General features: G+C 38.4%; 1 protein-coding gene and 1 pseudogene across 1 annotated transcript; both read left to right on the top strand.

Moving 5' to 3' along the window:
* Nucleotides 1-909: 909 nt before the first annotated feature.
* LOC140565248 (cytochrome P450 2M1-like) lies at nt 910-7,295 on the top strand. The gene is made up of 9 exons (XM_072691086.1): nt 910-1,110; nt 2,241-2,403; nt 2,495-2,644; nt 3,658-3,818; nt 4,389-4,568; nt 4,764-4,905; nt 5,267-5,454; nt 5,558-5,699; nt 5,837-7,295. The coding sequence occupies exons 1-9, from the start codon at nt 922-924 to the stop codon at nt 6,019-6,021; spliced, it is 1,500 nt and encodes a 499-aa protein (XP_072547187.1). The 5' UTR covers nt 910-921; the 3' UTR covers nt 6,022-7,295.
* A 1,436-nt stretch (nt 7,296-8,731) lies between these two features.
* LOC140565247 (cytochrome P450 2M1-like) lies at nt 8,732-14,186 on the top strand (annotated as a pseudogene).
* The last annotated feature ends 1,805 nt before the right edge of the window (nt 14,187-15,991 follow it).

Here is a 15,991-nt window from a genome sequence, read left to right as displayed (position 1 = left end):
CTTACTGCATAAGCCCTAAAATTGACCATTTATCATATTACATCAAAGGATCACAATCTCTTACACAGCACTAAGCAGATTTGGGAAGCACTGGTAGTCGGATCATTTTCTTTTTACAACTCTGTCCATAACAGTCAATATCTAATTTAGTATTCTGAAGTTCTGTTTTAAAGTATTTACAATTTTGGCACTGGAGAAAAGTTTAGATCTGACTATTTCAAACCAATATGTTGTTATATATTCATTGATACTCCAGAAGAGCAGAACGTTTCGATAGTGTTGGACTACTGCACTCTATCTGCTCTATTAATGCTAATCCAGATGTTGTGCCAATTGGTCCATTTCAGAAATGTCTGGAATAGGCAGATATACTGTGTAAAATACAGTATCCAGCACTGCCTCACAATCACTATACTGATGCATCACTAGTATCTGTAAAATTCACTTTTAGAGAACCTCTCATTTTTAAAGAACCTCTTCAAGTAATTTCAATAATGCAGTCTTGGTCTTGCTTAGATGTTGGGAACTGGACAGGTGTTCATTTATGAGAAGTATCTAAGTAAATGTTTGGCAAGCAAACAACATTAAAATGTAAATCCCAGCATTTTTGGACGTAACCTCAGTGTCACAGAGAGTCTGTTCATTTTGGAAGCATCTGCTCCATTTCTTCTCTGTTCAGATTTCTGCTTTATTTATGACTCTGCGTTTCTGCATCACGCACCTCCATCTACCTCCCTCTGTGTCAACAAGAGAACATGGATGCTCATCACGCAGTAGAAACAGACAGTCACGCTTCACCCCAGCACCACAAGTTAGTGCTTGTTGAACAAGTTCTTGTTGAAGTTAGCAAGTGTTTCAAGATTGAGGTTCACGCCCCTTTAACACACAGGATCCCACAGGATCTTTCCCCATCTGTACAACATGGAGCTTTTCCTGTCAAACGTCTTGTGCATTGCCGTGGCCACTGCTGTCTTCTTTTTATTTTGGAAGAGTAGAAGGACAGAATATCAGAAGGCTTATGAGAGGCTGCCTCCAGGTCCCTCTCCTGCTCCTTTGGTGGGTAACTATTTTCAGCTGCGTGTCAAGGAGCCGTACAAGCATTACCTCAAGGTTAGTAACACTCACCACTCATATCTGTTTCTTCTTATGATGTTTTTATTACAAACGTTTTGACAGTGAATGTAAGTCCAGCTACAGATAATGAATTACGTAATTAACTGTACAAAAACATAATTATATAGAAATAGCAATGTAAAGTCCAGCAAAATAATAATCCCTCTTATTAACCCTATAAGGAAATGAGGACTTCATTTGTTGTATTGGTCACTTGTTTGTTATTGCTCTGGTCTTAAAGTAGATAAGTTAGAGGGAATAAACAAAAGGACCGGTTCTTTGAGTCAAAGGAGGTTATGTGAGCACCAACACCAGTAAGCCAGAGCAACACACAGTAGATGGCCTATTGTGTCCTTCTGCATTGTTATCACCTGTTATTAATGTAAAAGTGGATAAACTTCAGACTTTTCTCCTTAGGATTTGGATTGTACCACAAATGTGTCATGAGTTTGTTACCATGGGTACAGAGCTTTACAGCGCTGCATGTTGAAAAACAACCCTTTTTATTATTTTCAACTAAAACTAAAAGTAAAATTAGTTAAAATGCTTTAGAAAAACATAAAAGTAACTGACAGGAGTATGAAGCTGTAGAACACACCTAACCACCACATCAGCTTATACTGTTCAACAGAACACAATGCTTACATGCTTGTAACACAGTTAAATTATGAAATTGATTGGAAATGTTTTATTAATGTTTCATTATTAAATTAATCCATCAATAAATGCAAACAGTCCTTCCAAATAAAAGTACAAAAGTACTCATACTCTTCATGTTAGTGCATTTTCCCATGATATAACTGTACCAACTGCACTTGTCTTTGTTTAAAAAAAATCATTTGACTTTGAAATGCAGTCACTACAAATTGTAAAAGAGTTTTGATGAGTGGAGGTGTGGTAAGGAGACAGGCTGTTTTACATGACATTCAGGCTATTAATTTAAACAGATGGCCAATCATGTGTTTATAACCTCTGAGGCAGATCAACTGATGCAGATACAATCATGTTATGTTAAAAGTCAGTGAAGAAAACTGCCTGGACTAATGTTTACAGTTTCAGTTTCAGTTGGATCAGTTGATAAAAAACTGATTTGAAATTGTATCTAATCTCACAATTTTCTGCATCAGCTGAGTGAAAAGTATGGCTCCATCTTCACCCTCTGGTTTGCTAACACTCCTGTTGTGGTGATCTCTGGATACCAAGCCTTGAAGGACTCTATGATTGGCCTGAGTGAAGAGTTTAGCGGTCGAGCAAACTATCCCCTCCTACTGAAGATCACTGAGGGATATGGTGAGTTCATTCTGCACAGCAGCAAAAGCACTGAGTCCAGTAAATATTTTCCTGCTCTTCATGTTCTGTACATGTTTTCTCTACTCTACAGGTGTTATGGTCAGCAATGGGGACAGGTGGAAGCAACTGCGAAGATTCTGCATCACGACCCTGAAGAACTTTGGTATGGGTCGGCAAAGCATTGAGGAAAAAGTAAAGGAAGAGGCCAGTTATCTGGTGCAAACTTTCAGCACATTTGGAGGTACAGCGGCGTTGCTATCTATTAAATGTTGCAAAGTCTTGCGAGTTTAGAAAATGCACCACATCTCCCAGATAAATGGTTGCAATTACAAATGCTTCTGTATTCACGTGTGTAGTGTTGTGTGGAACTGTATCAGATTTGACTTTTTTCTCAGCTTTTTGTGGTGTTGTTCCAGCACAGAAATAAACATGTGATTAAAAAGCATTTATAACTGCAGAAATGTTCTAGGAGACACTCTGCATTTTCTGAAAAAAAGTGTTAGGGTGCCAATAGTTAGGTGCCAATAGTTTTGACACAACCCCCAGCAATACTGTGTTATTTAACAGTAAAATCACATTTACGTTTAAGACTGGAAAATCTACCTCAGCAATAGGGCTTGGAAGCTGGATTTTGACACAGGTTGCTACTGAGGAAAAGTGTCATCCAACCCTACAGTAAATATTGTGTTCCCACATTCCCAATTTTGATCTTACTTTAAAAGACATACTGGAAAACTCACCATAATTAAAACCTGTGATTAAAGATACAGCATTCCAGTGTATTTACAAATTCATTATATACAAACTATCCATTTCATGCCTGAACAATATCAGCATTTGTTGGGCTTAACAGGTATGCTGGCAAGGGTAAACCTGTTTCTGAAAGGGCAATCAATAAGATATTTATTAACTTGTGTAGAATTGCAGAGAATGCTAAAGTCCCACTTGACAGAGCTGGTGAAAGCACTCTAGATGGCATTTCCAGTAAAACACCTTGAAATCACTGAAAGACTCTGCAGAATTTCTTAGTGCCAGAATAGTTTTGAGAAGCCTCACTTTAATGGGAACAGCCCTGTGCTATACAGTATATGTATTATATGTAGCTCATGAAGGGCGTGATGTGAGCTGTCAAAGAGTTTAAGCAAATGAAAGCTTGTCTTTCTTTTACCTTAACTGCTTTCTCATGTTACAAAGCTCCTAATTATACAACAGTAATGTCTGCAGTAATTCTGACTAATCTATTTCCCCCTTCAGACTCTGCATTTAATCCCAGAGATCTGCTATCTGAAGCAGTGTGCAATGTGATCTGTTCGGTTGTGCTTGGCCGAAGATTTAAACCTGATGACCCACAGTTAAAACTTTTCATCAGAAGCATTAACGAAAACCTCAGTTTTCTGACTGGCTCTGTTGGTCAGGTACTGTATTCAACTTCAGTAGTTGATTTTGTTTTTCTCCATTCTGTTTGCAAACAATATTTGTAGTTTTTAAGTGTTTGTCCAACAACCATGTTGAGTACAGTAATACCAAATCTGAGAGACCTGACTGATAATTGTGAGCTAAACATACAGACCCTGATCAATCCTCAGATTCCCAGTGTTTTTGGTCTCTCAAGCTCTAGACTTTATGTACACTCACATACACTCACTTATCAGGGTTTAAAATGTACACAGCCCTTCTGTCCTTCTGTCTCTGTCTCTAAAATCCTTTTATTTAAATTCAGTTCTTGTTTTTATACTAATCATCAGTCTGAAATGATTTTGTCTAAAGAAAATCCTAAGCAATCATCAATCCTAATAAATCTTGTTGTAAACACCAGATGTATATTTTTTTATTGGATATATGATGCATGTAGCATACAGTACACATTTCCTTATTCCATATTTTGATTTTAAATTCTTGAACTCATGCAAATTAAACTTTTAATGATCTCACAACTTAACACCATGGATCATCTATTCATACTTTCATCTTCCTCTCTCTTACAGGCCTACAACATTTTCCCCAGAATTGTTAGCCTCTTTCCTGGAAAGATCCATGAAGTGCTTTCACTTGTGAAGGAGACTAAAGCTTCTTTAAAACTCGAGGTAGAGGCAAGGAGGAAGACTTTGAATCCTTCATCACCACCACAGGACTTCATTGAAGCCTTCCTTATACGAATGGAAGAGGTAAAGTCTTCTTTATGTATGCTATTAGTATACTAAGTTAGTATAGTATACTGCTATTAGTATTAAGTCATTTTGGGTGACAGAATTGTTTACATTGGCAGTTAAAATGGAACAGCTGAAATAGTAAAACGTGTTCTGCATGAAATCCTATGGTATAGCAAACAGATAATGACAGTGAGTTTCTTTATTCTGCAGGAGAAACACAATCCTAATACAGCATTTAATTTCAACAACCTGTTGAGCACATTGTGGAACCTGTTTAGTGCTGGCACTGAAACCACCTCCTCTACTATTAGACAGGGCCTACTGCTCATGATGAAGCATCCAGATATCCAAGGTGACAAATGACATGACGCTGGAAATCCCATTGCACACTCAGTCTTTAGGAGTAACACACTTGAATATTTCTTTAATAGCACAAAGTGCTGCATCATGTCAGAGAATAAATCAGACTAATGAGGGTGTTGGGTCTGTATTTAGCAGAGAGAGGACACTACTCCAAAGGAGCAATATAGTGGCATGATGTGCATGGTCTAGCCAAACCTCAACAGTAGAAATAAAAATTAGAAAATTCATTCCTCATGGAAGTTAGTCAATTTGACTGGCACTTTCCCTGCCAGTCAAATCTGTGAACTTTATGGAACAGTACTTGGGCTGCAACAGACCTGTATTAATCCTCCCTCTGTCATTCTTAATAGCAAAAATCCAGAAGGAGATTGATGAGGTCGTAGGGCCACACCGGTGCCCCTCTATTGATGACAGACGGAAAATGCCTTACACAGATGCAGTCATTCACGAGGTCCAGCGCAGGACTGACATCGCCCCTACCTCTGTTCCACATAAAATGCTTCGTGACACTGAGTTTAACAACTACTTAATCCCAAAGGTACCCTGGATAACTGAGCAGCATGCAGTTTTGGATATGTAGCTCATTGCACAAAACATTCAAGCTCATTTGTTAAGATTCTTGCATTTCCTTTGTTTGTCAGGGAGCCATAGTTCTGCCTTTACTATCCTCTGTGCTTACTGACCCCAAACTTTGGAAGAACCCAAACCATTTTGATCCAGAGAATTTCCTGGATGAAGAAGGACGATTCAAGAAGAATGATGCATTTGTTCCATTTGGAATGGGTGAGCTAAAACCTTTACAACTGTCTATTTAAAGCACCTCAGTAACAGCTTGTTTTCTAATGAGCTAATTCAGGATTCCATCTTATTGTCTATACCAATTCCTAAACACTCCTCCCTGTGTGGTGTGTGTTGTGCAGGAAAGCGGGCCTGTTTAGGTGAGGCTCTGGCCCGTGTGGAGGTCTTTATCTTCATCACTTCTCTTCTCCAGCACTTCACCTTCAAGGCCACGGATCCGCCGGAGCAGATTGACACCACTCCTCTTATCTGCAGCTTTGGTCGCTTGCCTCGCTCTTTTGAATGCTATGCTGTTCGCAGGACATAGACATCAGTACTAATTAACATCAGTTCATGATACAGTCTTGATTCTGCATCAATATCATGTATCAGTATACTGTCTTAATTCTGCATTACCAAAACTTATTTTGTCTTTTATCATCTTCAGCCTTTATTATTATTATTATTATTATTATTAATAATACAATATGTTACATTTTGAGATACAATGTTTAAAATTGAATACTGCACAATTTGGCAACATCAGTCAGACAGAACTGAAAGGATGATGCAGAGCGGAGGCAATTAAATGCTATTATTTGTTTACTTCCCTCCCATCCACCAGACGGCATCTATTCCCTTGAAGCAAGATGTAATAGATACACTGACAGCATGGTGGAACACACCAGATTACTGTATTGTATTGATCAATAGCTTCAGCATCAGGGTTTTAGTCTTGTTACATTACCTTCCAGAATAAAGATATTATTAATTCATGTTGTCACAGTGCAGAGATTAAAGCTGGGTCCTGGGTTGAGGAAGGGGGTTTAGTGACCTTTAGCTTAGTCCTGTCCAGAAAGGTATACCTTTGACGTTTCGGTGTATTTATGTTCGATGCAGCTTTCAGTCTTTGTAGGGTATATATTTGCCATACCCCATCATGAATCTGATTTTTCAAGCAAAAATACAGCTCCACTGCTACACAGCGCAATGCTCAACGCCTAGTATTTGAGTAGGGGGCCAACAGGTTCATGTTTATCTGCTCCATAGGTTCCTATTCTGTTGGCAGTACTTCTCTACAGGGAGTAGACAGGGACTGTGGTTGTACATTTGCTTCTCTGTGTCAGCAATGGGTGTAACCTAAAGTACCTAAATGCATTAATTAAAAGGGGTGTCCATAAATATTTGGACATAAATTGTATTTTCATATGTACAGCTTTTAATATTTACCAACAATAGGTAAATACATCATTAGTGATGGTTACCTCTACACAAATCGTGACATTGTCATAAGAGTCAAGGTGGAAAATGAGATTCTGAGTGCTGAATGTACTGATGGGCCGTATTAGAGTTGATGACTGAAGAGTGTCTGTACCTGCACTGAATAGCTCATTTTTACCCCACATGCAAATGTCCATTCAATTCCATAATCCATGTCTCAGGACAGTCTGGCTGGCAGGGGTGGTCATAGTTGCACTGGAGCCCGGTGCCTCCCTGTGGAGTGTGGCTACTGGTGTTGCGTTGATTGTCCAGCAGGCTAATTCCCAGCCTTTATTGTTGCCATTGTTTGTTGATTTCTGCCTGGAATTAAAAACAGGACAGAAAGACCTTCTATATGATCTTGTCACTAGCAATCATGTCTTTCATCTATCTCTTTGAGTGTACATACAGTTCTCTAAAAATCATACTCGATAGCAATGCACCAAAGATGTCTTTTTAAAACGACTTTGGATTCTAATATTATTTTAACTATAATTAGCCTTTTTTATAACCTGAAACCCATTAAAGCACATTTCAACAGCTTTCTATTCGTCAAATGTAATCTCATTCTTTTGTCTTATTTAAATAACACAAAAACATAAATAGGCCTACTTATAAAGAGCACCCCCAGGGACCCTCAGAGACCCCAGAGGCAATATACTTTAAAAACAATTACACACTATATGGACAAAAGTATTAGGACACCTACACATTACACCAACAGGAGCTTTAATCACATATAACCTGTAGCCATTAATGTGGAGTTGGTCAATGTTGACCTCAGGTCAGTGTTTATTGGATGTATTAAACAGTGTTTAAACATCTCTGTTCTTACCTCCTTATTAACAAAACAGTACAAAAATAAACCTCTTACTGCATAAGCCCTAAAATTGACCATTTATCATATTACATCAAAGGATCACAATCTCTTACACAGCACTAAGCAGATTTGGGAAGCACTGGTAGTCGGATCATTTTCTTTTTACAACTCTGTCCATAACAGTCAATATCTAATTTAGTATTCTGAAGTTCTGTTTTAAAGTATTTACAATTTTGGCACTGGAGAAAAGTTTAGATCTGACTATTTCAAACCAATATGTTGTTATATATTCATTGATACTCCAGAAGAGCAGAACGTTTCGATAGTGTTGGACTACTGCACTCTATCTGCTCTATTAATGCTAATCCAGATGTTGTGCCAATTGGTCCATTTCAGAAATGTCTGGAATAGGCAGATATACTGTGTAAAATACAGTATCCAGCACTGCCTCACAATCACTATACTGATGCATCACTAGTATCTGTAAAATTCACTTTTAGAGAACCTCTCATTTTTAAAGAACCTCTTCAAGTAATTTCAATAATGCAGTCTTGGTCTTGCTTAGATGTTGGGAACTGGACAGGTGTTCATTTATGAGAAGTATCTAAGTAAATGTTTGGCAAGCAAACAACATTAAAATGTAAATCCCAGCATTTTTGGACGTAACCTCAGTGTCACAGAGAGTCTGTTCATTTTGGAAGCATCTGCTCCATTTCTTCTCTGTTCAGATTTCTGCTTTATTTATGACTCTGCGTTTCTGCATCACGCACCTCCATCTACCTCCCTCTGTGTCAACAAGAGAACATGGATGCTCATCACGCAGTAGAAACAGACAGTCACGCTTCACCCCAGCACCACAAGTTAGTGCTTGTTGAACAAGTTCTTGTTGAAGTTAGCAAGTGTTTCAAGATTGAGGTTCACGCCCCTTTAACACACAGGATCCCACAGGATCTTTCCCCATCTGTACAACATGGAGCTTTTCCTGTCAAACGTCTTGTGCATTGCCGTGGCCACTGCTGTCTTCTTTTTATTTTGGAAGAGTAGAAGGACAGAATATCAGAAGGCTTATGAGAGGCTGCCTCCAGGTCCCTCTCCTGCTCCTTTGGTGGGTAACTATTTTCAGCTGCGTGTCAAGGAGCCGTACAAGCATTACCTCAAGGTTAGTAACACTCACCACTCATATCTGTTTCTTCTTATGATGTTTTTATTACAAACGTTTTGACAGTGAATGTAAGTCCAGCTACAGATAATGAATTACGTAATTAACTGTACAAAAACATAATTATATAGAAATAGCAATGTAAAGTCCAGCAAAATAATAATCCCTCTTATTAACCCTATAAGGAAATGAGGACTTCATTTGTTGTATTGGTCACTTGTTTGTTATTGCTCTGGTCTTAAAGTAGATAAGTTAGAGGGAATAAACAAAAGGACCGGTTCTTTGAGTCAAAGGAGGTTATGTGAGCACCAACACCAGTAAGCCAGAGCAACACACAGTAGATGGCCTATTGTGTCCTTCTGCATTGTTATCACCTGTTATTAATGTAAAAGTGGATAAACTTCAGACTTTTCTCCTTAGGATTTGGATTGTACCACAAATGTGTCATGAGTTTGTTACCATGGGTACAGAGCTTTACAGCGCTGCATGTTGAAAAACAACCCTTTTTATTATTTTCAACTAAAACTAAAAGTAAAATTAGTTAAAATGCTTTAGAAAAACATAAAAGTAACTGACAGGAGTATGAAGCTGTAGAACACACCTAACCACCACATCAGCTTATACTGTTCAACAGAACACAATGCTTACATGCTTGTAACACAGTTAAATTATGAAATTGATTGGAAATGTTTTATTAATGTTTCATTATTAAATTAATCCATCAATAAATGCAAACAGTCCTTCCAAATAAAAGTACAAAAGTACTCATACTCTTCATGTTAGTGCATTTTCCCATGATATAACTGTACCAACTGCACTTGTCTTTGTTTAAAAAAAATCATTTGACTTTGAAATGCAGTCACTACAAATTGTAAAAGAGTTTTGATGAGTGGAGGTGTGGTAAGGAGACAGGCTGTTTTACATGACATTCAGGCTATTAATTTAAACAGATGGCCAATCATGTGTTTATAACCTCTGAGGCAGATCAACTGATGCAGATACAATCATGTTATGTTAAAAGTCAGTGAAGAAAACTGCCTGGACTAATGTTTACAGTTTCAGTTTCAGTTGGATCAGTTGATAAAAAACTGATTTGAAATTGTACCTAATCTCACAATTTTCTGCATCAGCTGAGTGAAAAGTATGGCTCCATCTTCACCCTCTGGTTTGCTAACACTCCTGTTGTGGTGATCTCTGGATACCAAGCCTTGAAGGACTCTATGATTGGCCTGAGTGAAGAGTTTAGCGGTCGAGCAAACTATCCCCTCCTACTGAAGATCACTGAGGGATATGGTGAGTTCATTCTGCACAGCAGCAAAAGCACTGAGTCCAGTAAATATTTTCCTGCTCTTCATGTTCTGTACATGTTTTCTCTACTCTACAGGTGTTATGGTCAGCAATGGGGACAGGTGGAAGCAACTGCGAAGATTCTGCATCACGACCCTGAAGAACTTTGGTATGGGTCGGCAAAGCATTGAGGAAAAAGTAAAGGAAGAGGCCAGTTATCTGGTGCAAACTTTCAGCACATTTGGAGGTACAGCGGCGTTGCTATCTATTAAATGTTGCAAAGTCTTGCGAGTTTAGAAAATGCACCACATCTCCCAGATAAATGGTTGCAATTACAAATGCTTCTGTATTCACGTGTGTAGTGTTGTGTGGAACTGTATCAGATTTGACTTTTTTCTCAGCTTTTTGTGGTGTTGTTCCAGCACAGAAATAAACATGTGATTAAAAAGCATTTATAACTGCAGAAATGTTCTAGGAGACACTCTGCATTTTCTGAAAAAAAGTGTTAGGGTGCCAATAGTTTTGACACAACCCCCAGCAATACTGTGTTATTTAACAGTAAAATCACATTTACGTTTAAGACTGGAAAATCTACCTCAGCAATAGGGCTTGGAAGCTGGATTTTGACACAGGTTGCTACTGAGGAAAAGTGTCATCCAACCCTACAGTAAATATTGTGTTCCCACATTCCCAATTTTGATCTTACTTTAAAAGACATACTGGAAAACTCACCATAATTAAAACCTGTGATTAAAAATACAGCATTCCAGTGTATTTACTAATTCATTATATACAAACTATCCATTTCATGCCTGAACAATATCAGCATTTGTTGGGCTTAACAGGTATGCTGGCAAGGGTAAACCTGTTTCTGAAAGGGCAATCAATAAGATATTTATTAACTTGTGTAGAATTGCAGAGAATGCTAAAGTCCCACTTGACAGAGCTGGTGAAAGCACTCTAGATGGCATTTCCAGTAAAACACCTTGAAATCACTGAAAGACTCTGCAGAATTTCTTAGTGCCAGAATAGTTTTGAGAAGCCTCACTTTAATGGGAACAGCCCTGTGCTATACAGTATATGTATTATATGTAGCTCATGAAGGGCGTGATGTGAGCTGTCAAAGAGTTTAAGCAAATGAAAGCTTGTCTTTCTTTTACCTTAACTGCTTTCTCATGTTACAAAGCTCCTAATTATACAACAGTAATGTCTGCAGTAATTCTGACTAATCTATTTCCCCCTTCAGACTCTGCATTTAATCCCAGAGATCTGCTATCTGAAGCAGTGTGCAATGTGATCTGTTCGGTTGTGCTTGGCCGAAGATTTAAACCTGATGACCCACAGTTAAAACTTTTCATCAGAAGCATTAACGAAAACCTCAGTTTTCTGACTGGCTCTGTTGGTCAGGTACTGTATTCAACTTCAGTAGTTGATTTTGTTTTTCTCCATTCTGTTTGCAAACAATATTTGTAGTTTTTAAGTGTTTGTCCAACAACCATGTTGAGTACAGTAATACCAAATCTGAGAGACCTGACTGATAATTGTGAGCTAAACATACAGACCCTGATCAATCCTCAGATTCCCAGTGTTTTTGGTCTCTCAAGCTCTAGACTTTATGTACACTCACATACACTCACTTATCAGGGTTTAAAATGTACACAGCCCTTCTGTCCTTCTGTCTCTGTCTCTAAAATCCTTTTATTTAAATTCAGTTCTTGTTTTTATACTAATCATCAGTCTGAAATGATTTTGTCTAAAGAAAATCCTAAGCAATCATCAATCCTAATAAATCTTGTTGTAAACACCAGATGTATATTTTTTTATTGGATATATGATGCATGTAGCATACAGTACACATTTCCTTTTTCCTTATTTTGATTTTGAATTCTTGAACTCATGCAAATTAATCTTTTAATGATCTCACAACTTAACACCATGGATCATCTATTCATACTTTCATCTTCCTCTCTCTTACAGGCCTACAACATTTTCCCCAGAATTGTTAGCCTCTTTCCTGGAAAGATCCATGAAGTGCTTTCACTTGTGAAGGAGACTAAAGCTTCTCTAAAACTCGAGGTAGAGGCAAGGAGGAAGACTTTGGATCCTTCATCACCACCACAGGACTTCATTGAAGCCTTCCTTATACGAATGGAGGAGGTAAAGTCTTCTTTATGTATGCTATTAGTATACTAAGTTAGTATAGTATACTGCTATTAGTATTAAGTCATTTTTAAAATGGAACAGCTGAAATAGTAAAACGTGTTCTGCATGAAACCCTATGGTATAGCAAACAGATAATGACAGTGAGTTTCTTTATTCTGCAGGAGAAACACAATACTAATACAGACTTTAATTTCAACAACCTGTTGAGCACATTGTGGAACCTGTTTAGTGCTGGCACTGAAACCACCTCCTCTACTATTAGACAGGGCCTACTGCTCATGATGAAGCATCCAGATATCCAAGGTGACAAATGACATGACACTAGACATCCCATTGCACACTCAGTCTTTAGGAGTAACACATTTGAATATTTCTTTAATAGCACAAAGTGCTGCATCATGTCAGAGAATAAATCAGACTAATGAGGGTGTTGTTTTTTATTGGTTGTATTATAGTGTCCTTATTGACTTGTGTTTAGTAGTTTCTAAGCTTAGAGGTATCTTTGAACCAGCTATTCAAACTAGCTAAGGTTATTCTTGAGTAAACAGCGAAGCACTTTCGTAAGTTGCTTTGGATAAGAGTGCCTGCTAAATGCCATAAATGTAAATGTAAATAGTTGTGTATTTAGCAGAGAAAGGACACTACTCCAAGGGATCAATATAGTGGCATGATGTGCATGGTCTAGCCACTACCCCCAACAGTAGAAATAGCTTGTTCCTTCCCACTAACACTTCTGTAAAGCATGTCACCCCATACAGCATTACACTTGCAAATATTGAGGGCACACCTACTGAAGGGGATATCAATGCAAAACACAATCTGGAGAAGCTCTGTATCTCTATATGGGATAAGCTTTTTATTATACTCTGAGTCTACAATATATTGATAGCACCTACACTGTGTGCATGTGGCCTTTCCCAGGTAGTGCATTACAGCACCATTGGACTATTCATACATCTCATCAACAATTTAAAATATCATTTGACCAGGAGTGCTAAAACATCTGTATATGTCTGTGTGTGTTTAGAGAGAGTGTATTAATCCTCCCTCTGTCATTCTTAATAGCAAAAATCCAGAAGGAGATTGATGAGGTGGTGGGGCCACACCGGTGCCCCTCTATTGATGACAGACGGAACATGCCTTACACAGATGCAGTCATTCACGAGATCCAGCGTAGCACTGACCTCGCCCCTACCTCTGTTCCACATAAAATGCTTTGTGACACTGAGTTTAACAACTACTTAATCCCAAAGGTACCCTGGATAACTGAGCAGCATGCAGTTTTGGATATGTAGCTCATTGCACAAAACATTCAAGCTCATTTGTTAAGATGCATTTGCATTTCCTTTGTTTGTCAGGGAGCCATAGTTCTGCCTTTACTATCCTCTGTGCTTACTGACCCCAAACTTTGGAAGAACCCAAACCATTTTGATCCAGAGAATTTCCTGGATGAAGAAGGATGATTCAAGAAGAATGATGCATTTGTTGCATTTGGAATGGGTGAGCTAAAACCTTTACAACTGTCTATTTAAAGCACCTCAGTAACAGCTTGTTTTCTAATGAGCTAATTCAGGATTACATCTTATTGTCTATACCAATTCCTAAACACTGTTGTGCAGGAAAGCGGGCCTGTTTAGGTGAGGCTCTGGCCCGTGTGGAGGTCTTTATCTTCATCACTTTTCTCCTCCAGCACTTCACCTTCAAGGCCACTCATCCGCCGGAGCAGATTGACACCTCTCCTCTGAATTGCACCTTTGGTTGCTTGCCTCGCTCTTTTGAATGCTATGCTGTTCGCAGGACATAGACATCAGTACTAATTAACATCAGTTCATGATACAGTCTTGATTCTGCGTCAGTATCATGTATTATAATACTGTCTTAATTCTGAATCCTGATTCCTTTCTAAATCAGGGATGGTGGTTTGGTAGTTCAGATTTTATAGATTATTATTACATATCACATATTTTATGCCTTATTGTTTTAGACAACAATATAGTGAATACTGTTGTCACCAATTATTTCTTGAATGGTAGCCTCTTAGTCCATGACGATGTAAAATTATCTTAACTGTAGATGATGACACTGGTGTTCCAGCAGCTTTCAGTTAATGGCAGGCCTATGATCTGGTGGTTCTTGGGTTATTCTTATTCATCTGAACCAGTTTCCTCTCAGCTGAAGGTGACAGTTTGGGTCTTATTCTAGACCTTGGGAAAATAATGTTAATAAATTGCACTTATGTACAATTGATTGAACTGATGTTGCTGGAATGGCTTCTGGAGAAATTCCTGACTTGTTTGCTGCACTGTAAAACAGCATGTGCACATGAGAAATAGGCACTGAGAGTATCATGGGCCATGTCTTTTTTCATCTCCACCTTTAATATTGTTATTTTGATAGTTCTTATGATATATTCTTATCAAACTATTGAATTCTGCACTGATTGGTAACATCACTGTCAGACACAGAGCTGGAAGGATTATGCAGAACTTTGTTAGAAGTGAACGCCTTTTATTTCTGAACTTCCCTGCCTTCCACCAGATGGCGCCTATTCCCTGGATATGGAATGACCTTGGAGCAAGATGTAATAGATACACTGACAACGTGGTGGAACACACCATTTAGTCATGTCCAGTAAGAGACACAGGTATACCTTCGACATTCAGGTGTATCAATGTTTGATTGCAGCTGTGTATTGAGCAGTTTTAGTTTTTTTCAGGCTTTGGTAAATAGTGGTACAATTTTTCCACTATTTAAAAAAAAATAGCAATTTCTGAATGCTGTGCTGTGTAACACATTGTTACGAAAGCAAATAGAGAGTATAAACCCTGTAGAGCAAATACATACATCTTAGTTGACCATACAGAAATAAGTCCATAAAATGGAATTGAATGCACATTGGCATGTGTGGTAAAAATGAGCTATTCAATGCAGGTACAGATACTTTTCAGTCATCAGTACTAATATGGCCAATCAGTACATTCAGCACTAAGAATCTGATTTTTCACCTTGACTCTTATGACAATGTAGCACCCCTTATAATGGATGCATTTAGCTACTTAAAGTTACACCCATTGCTGACACAGATAAGCAAATGCACAAACACAGCTTTTCTAGTCCCTGTAGAGAAGTACTGCTAATAGAACTGGACTCTCTGAAGCAGATAAACATGAAACTACTGGCACCATGCCTAATGCTGGGCATGGGCTAGAGGGGTATAAAGCCCCCCAGCATTGAGCTGTGGAGCAGTGGAACTGTGTCCTCAGGAAAGATTTTGCTCTATCTAGAACGTTTGAGATGACTTGGGAATTGAGGTGGGGCATTGATCATCCAGCATCCTGAACTCACAAAATCTCAGCAATGCACAGCAATCCAATATTCAGTAGAAAGCCTTCCCTGGAAAGTAGAGACAGTTACTTTAACTCTTTGCTACTCAGTTACTTTTACCCTTGATGGGATTTTGGAAGAAACAAAAACATGAGCAGGTGTCCCAATACACCTCTCTATGTAGAGTATATATTTGCCTTAACCCATCAAATGCGGAGGACACATTTCGCTGTGCAGTGTACACTGTGCAGTAACAAATACATGCAACTTTACCTTTTTTTTTTA

This window comes from Salminus brasiliensis, chromosome 11, assembly GCF_030463535.1.
Source record: "Salminus brasiliensis chromosome 11, fSalBra1.hap2, whole genome shotgun sequence".
NCBI classification, from domain to species: Eukaryota; Metazoa; Chordata; class Actinopteri; order Characiformes; family Bryconidae; genus Salminus; species Salminus brasiliensis.
This window is presented reverse-complemented; position numbering and strand designations above follow the sequence as displayed.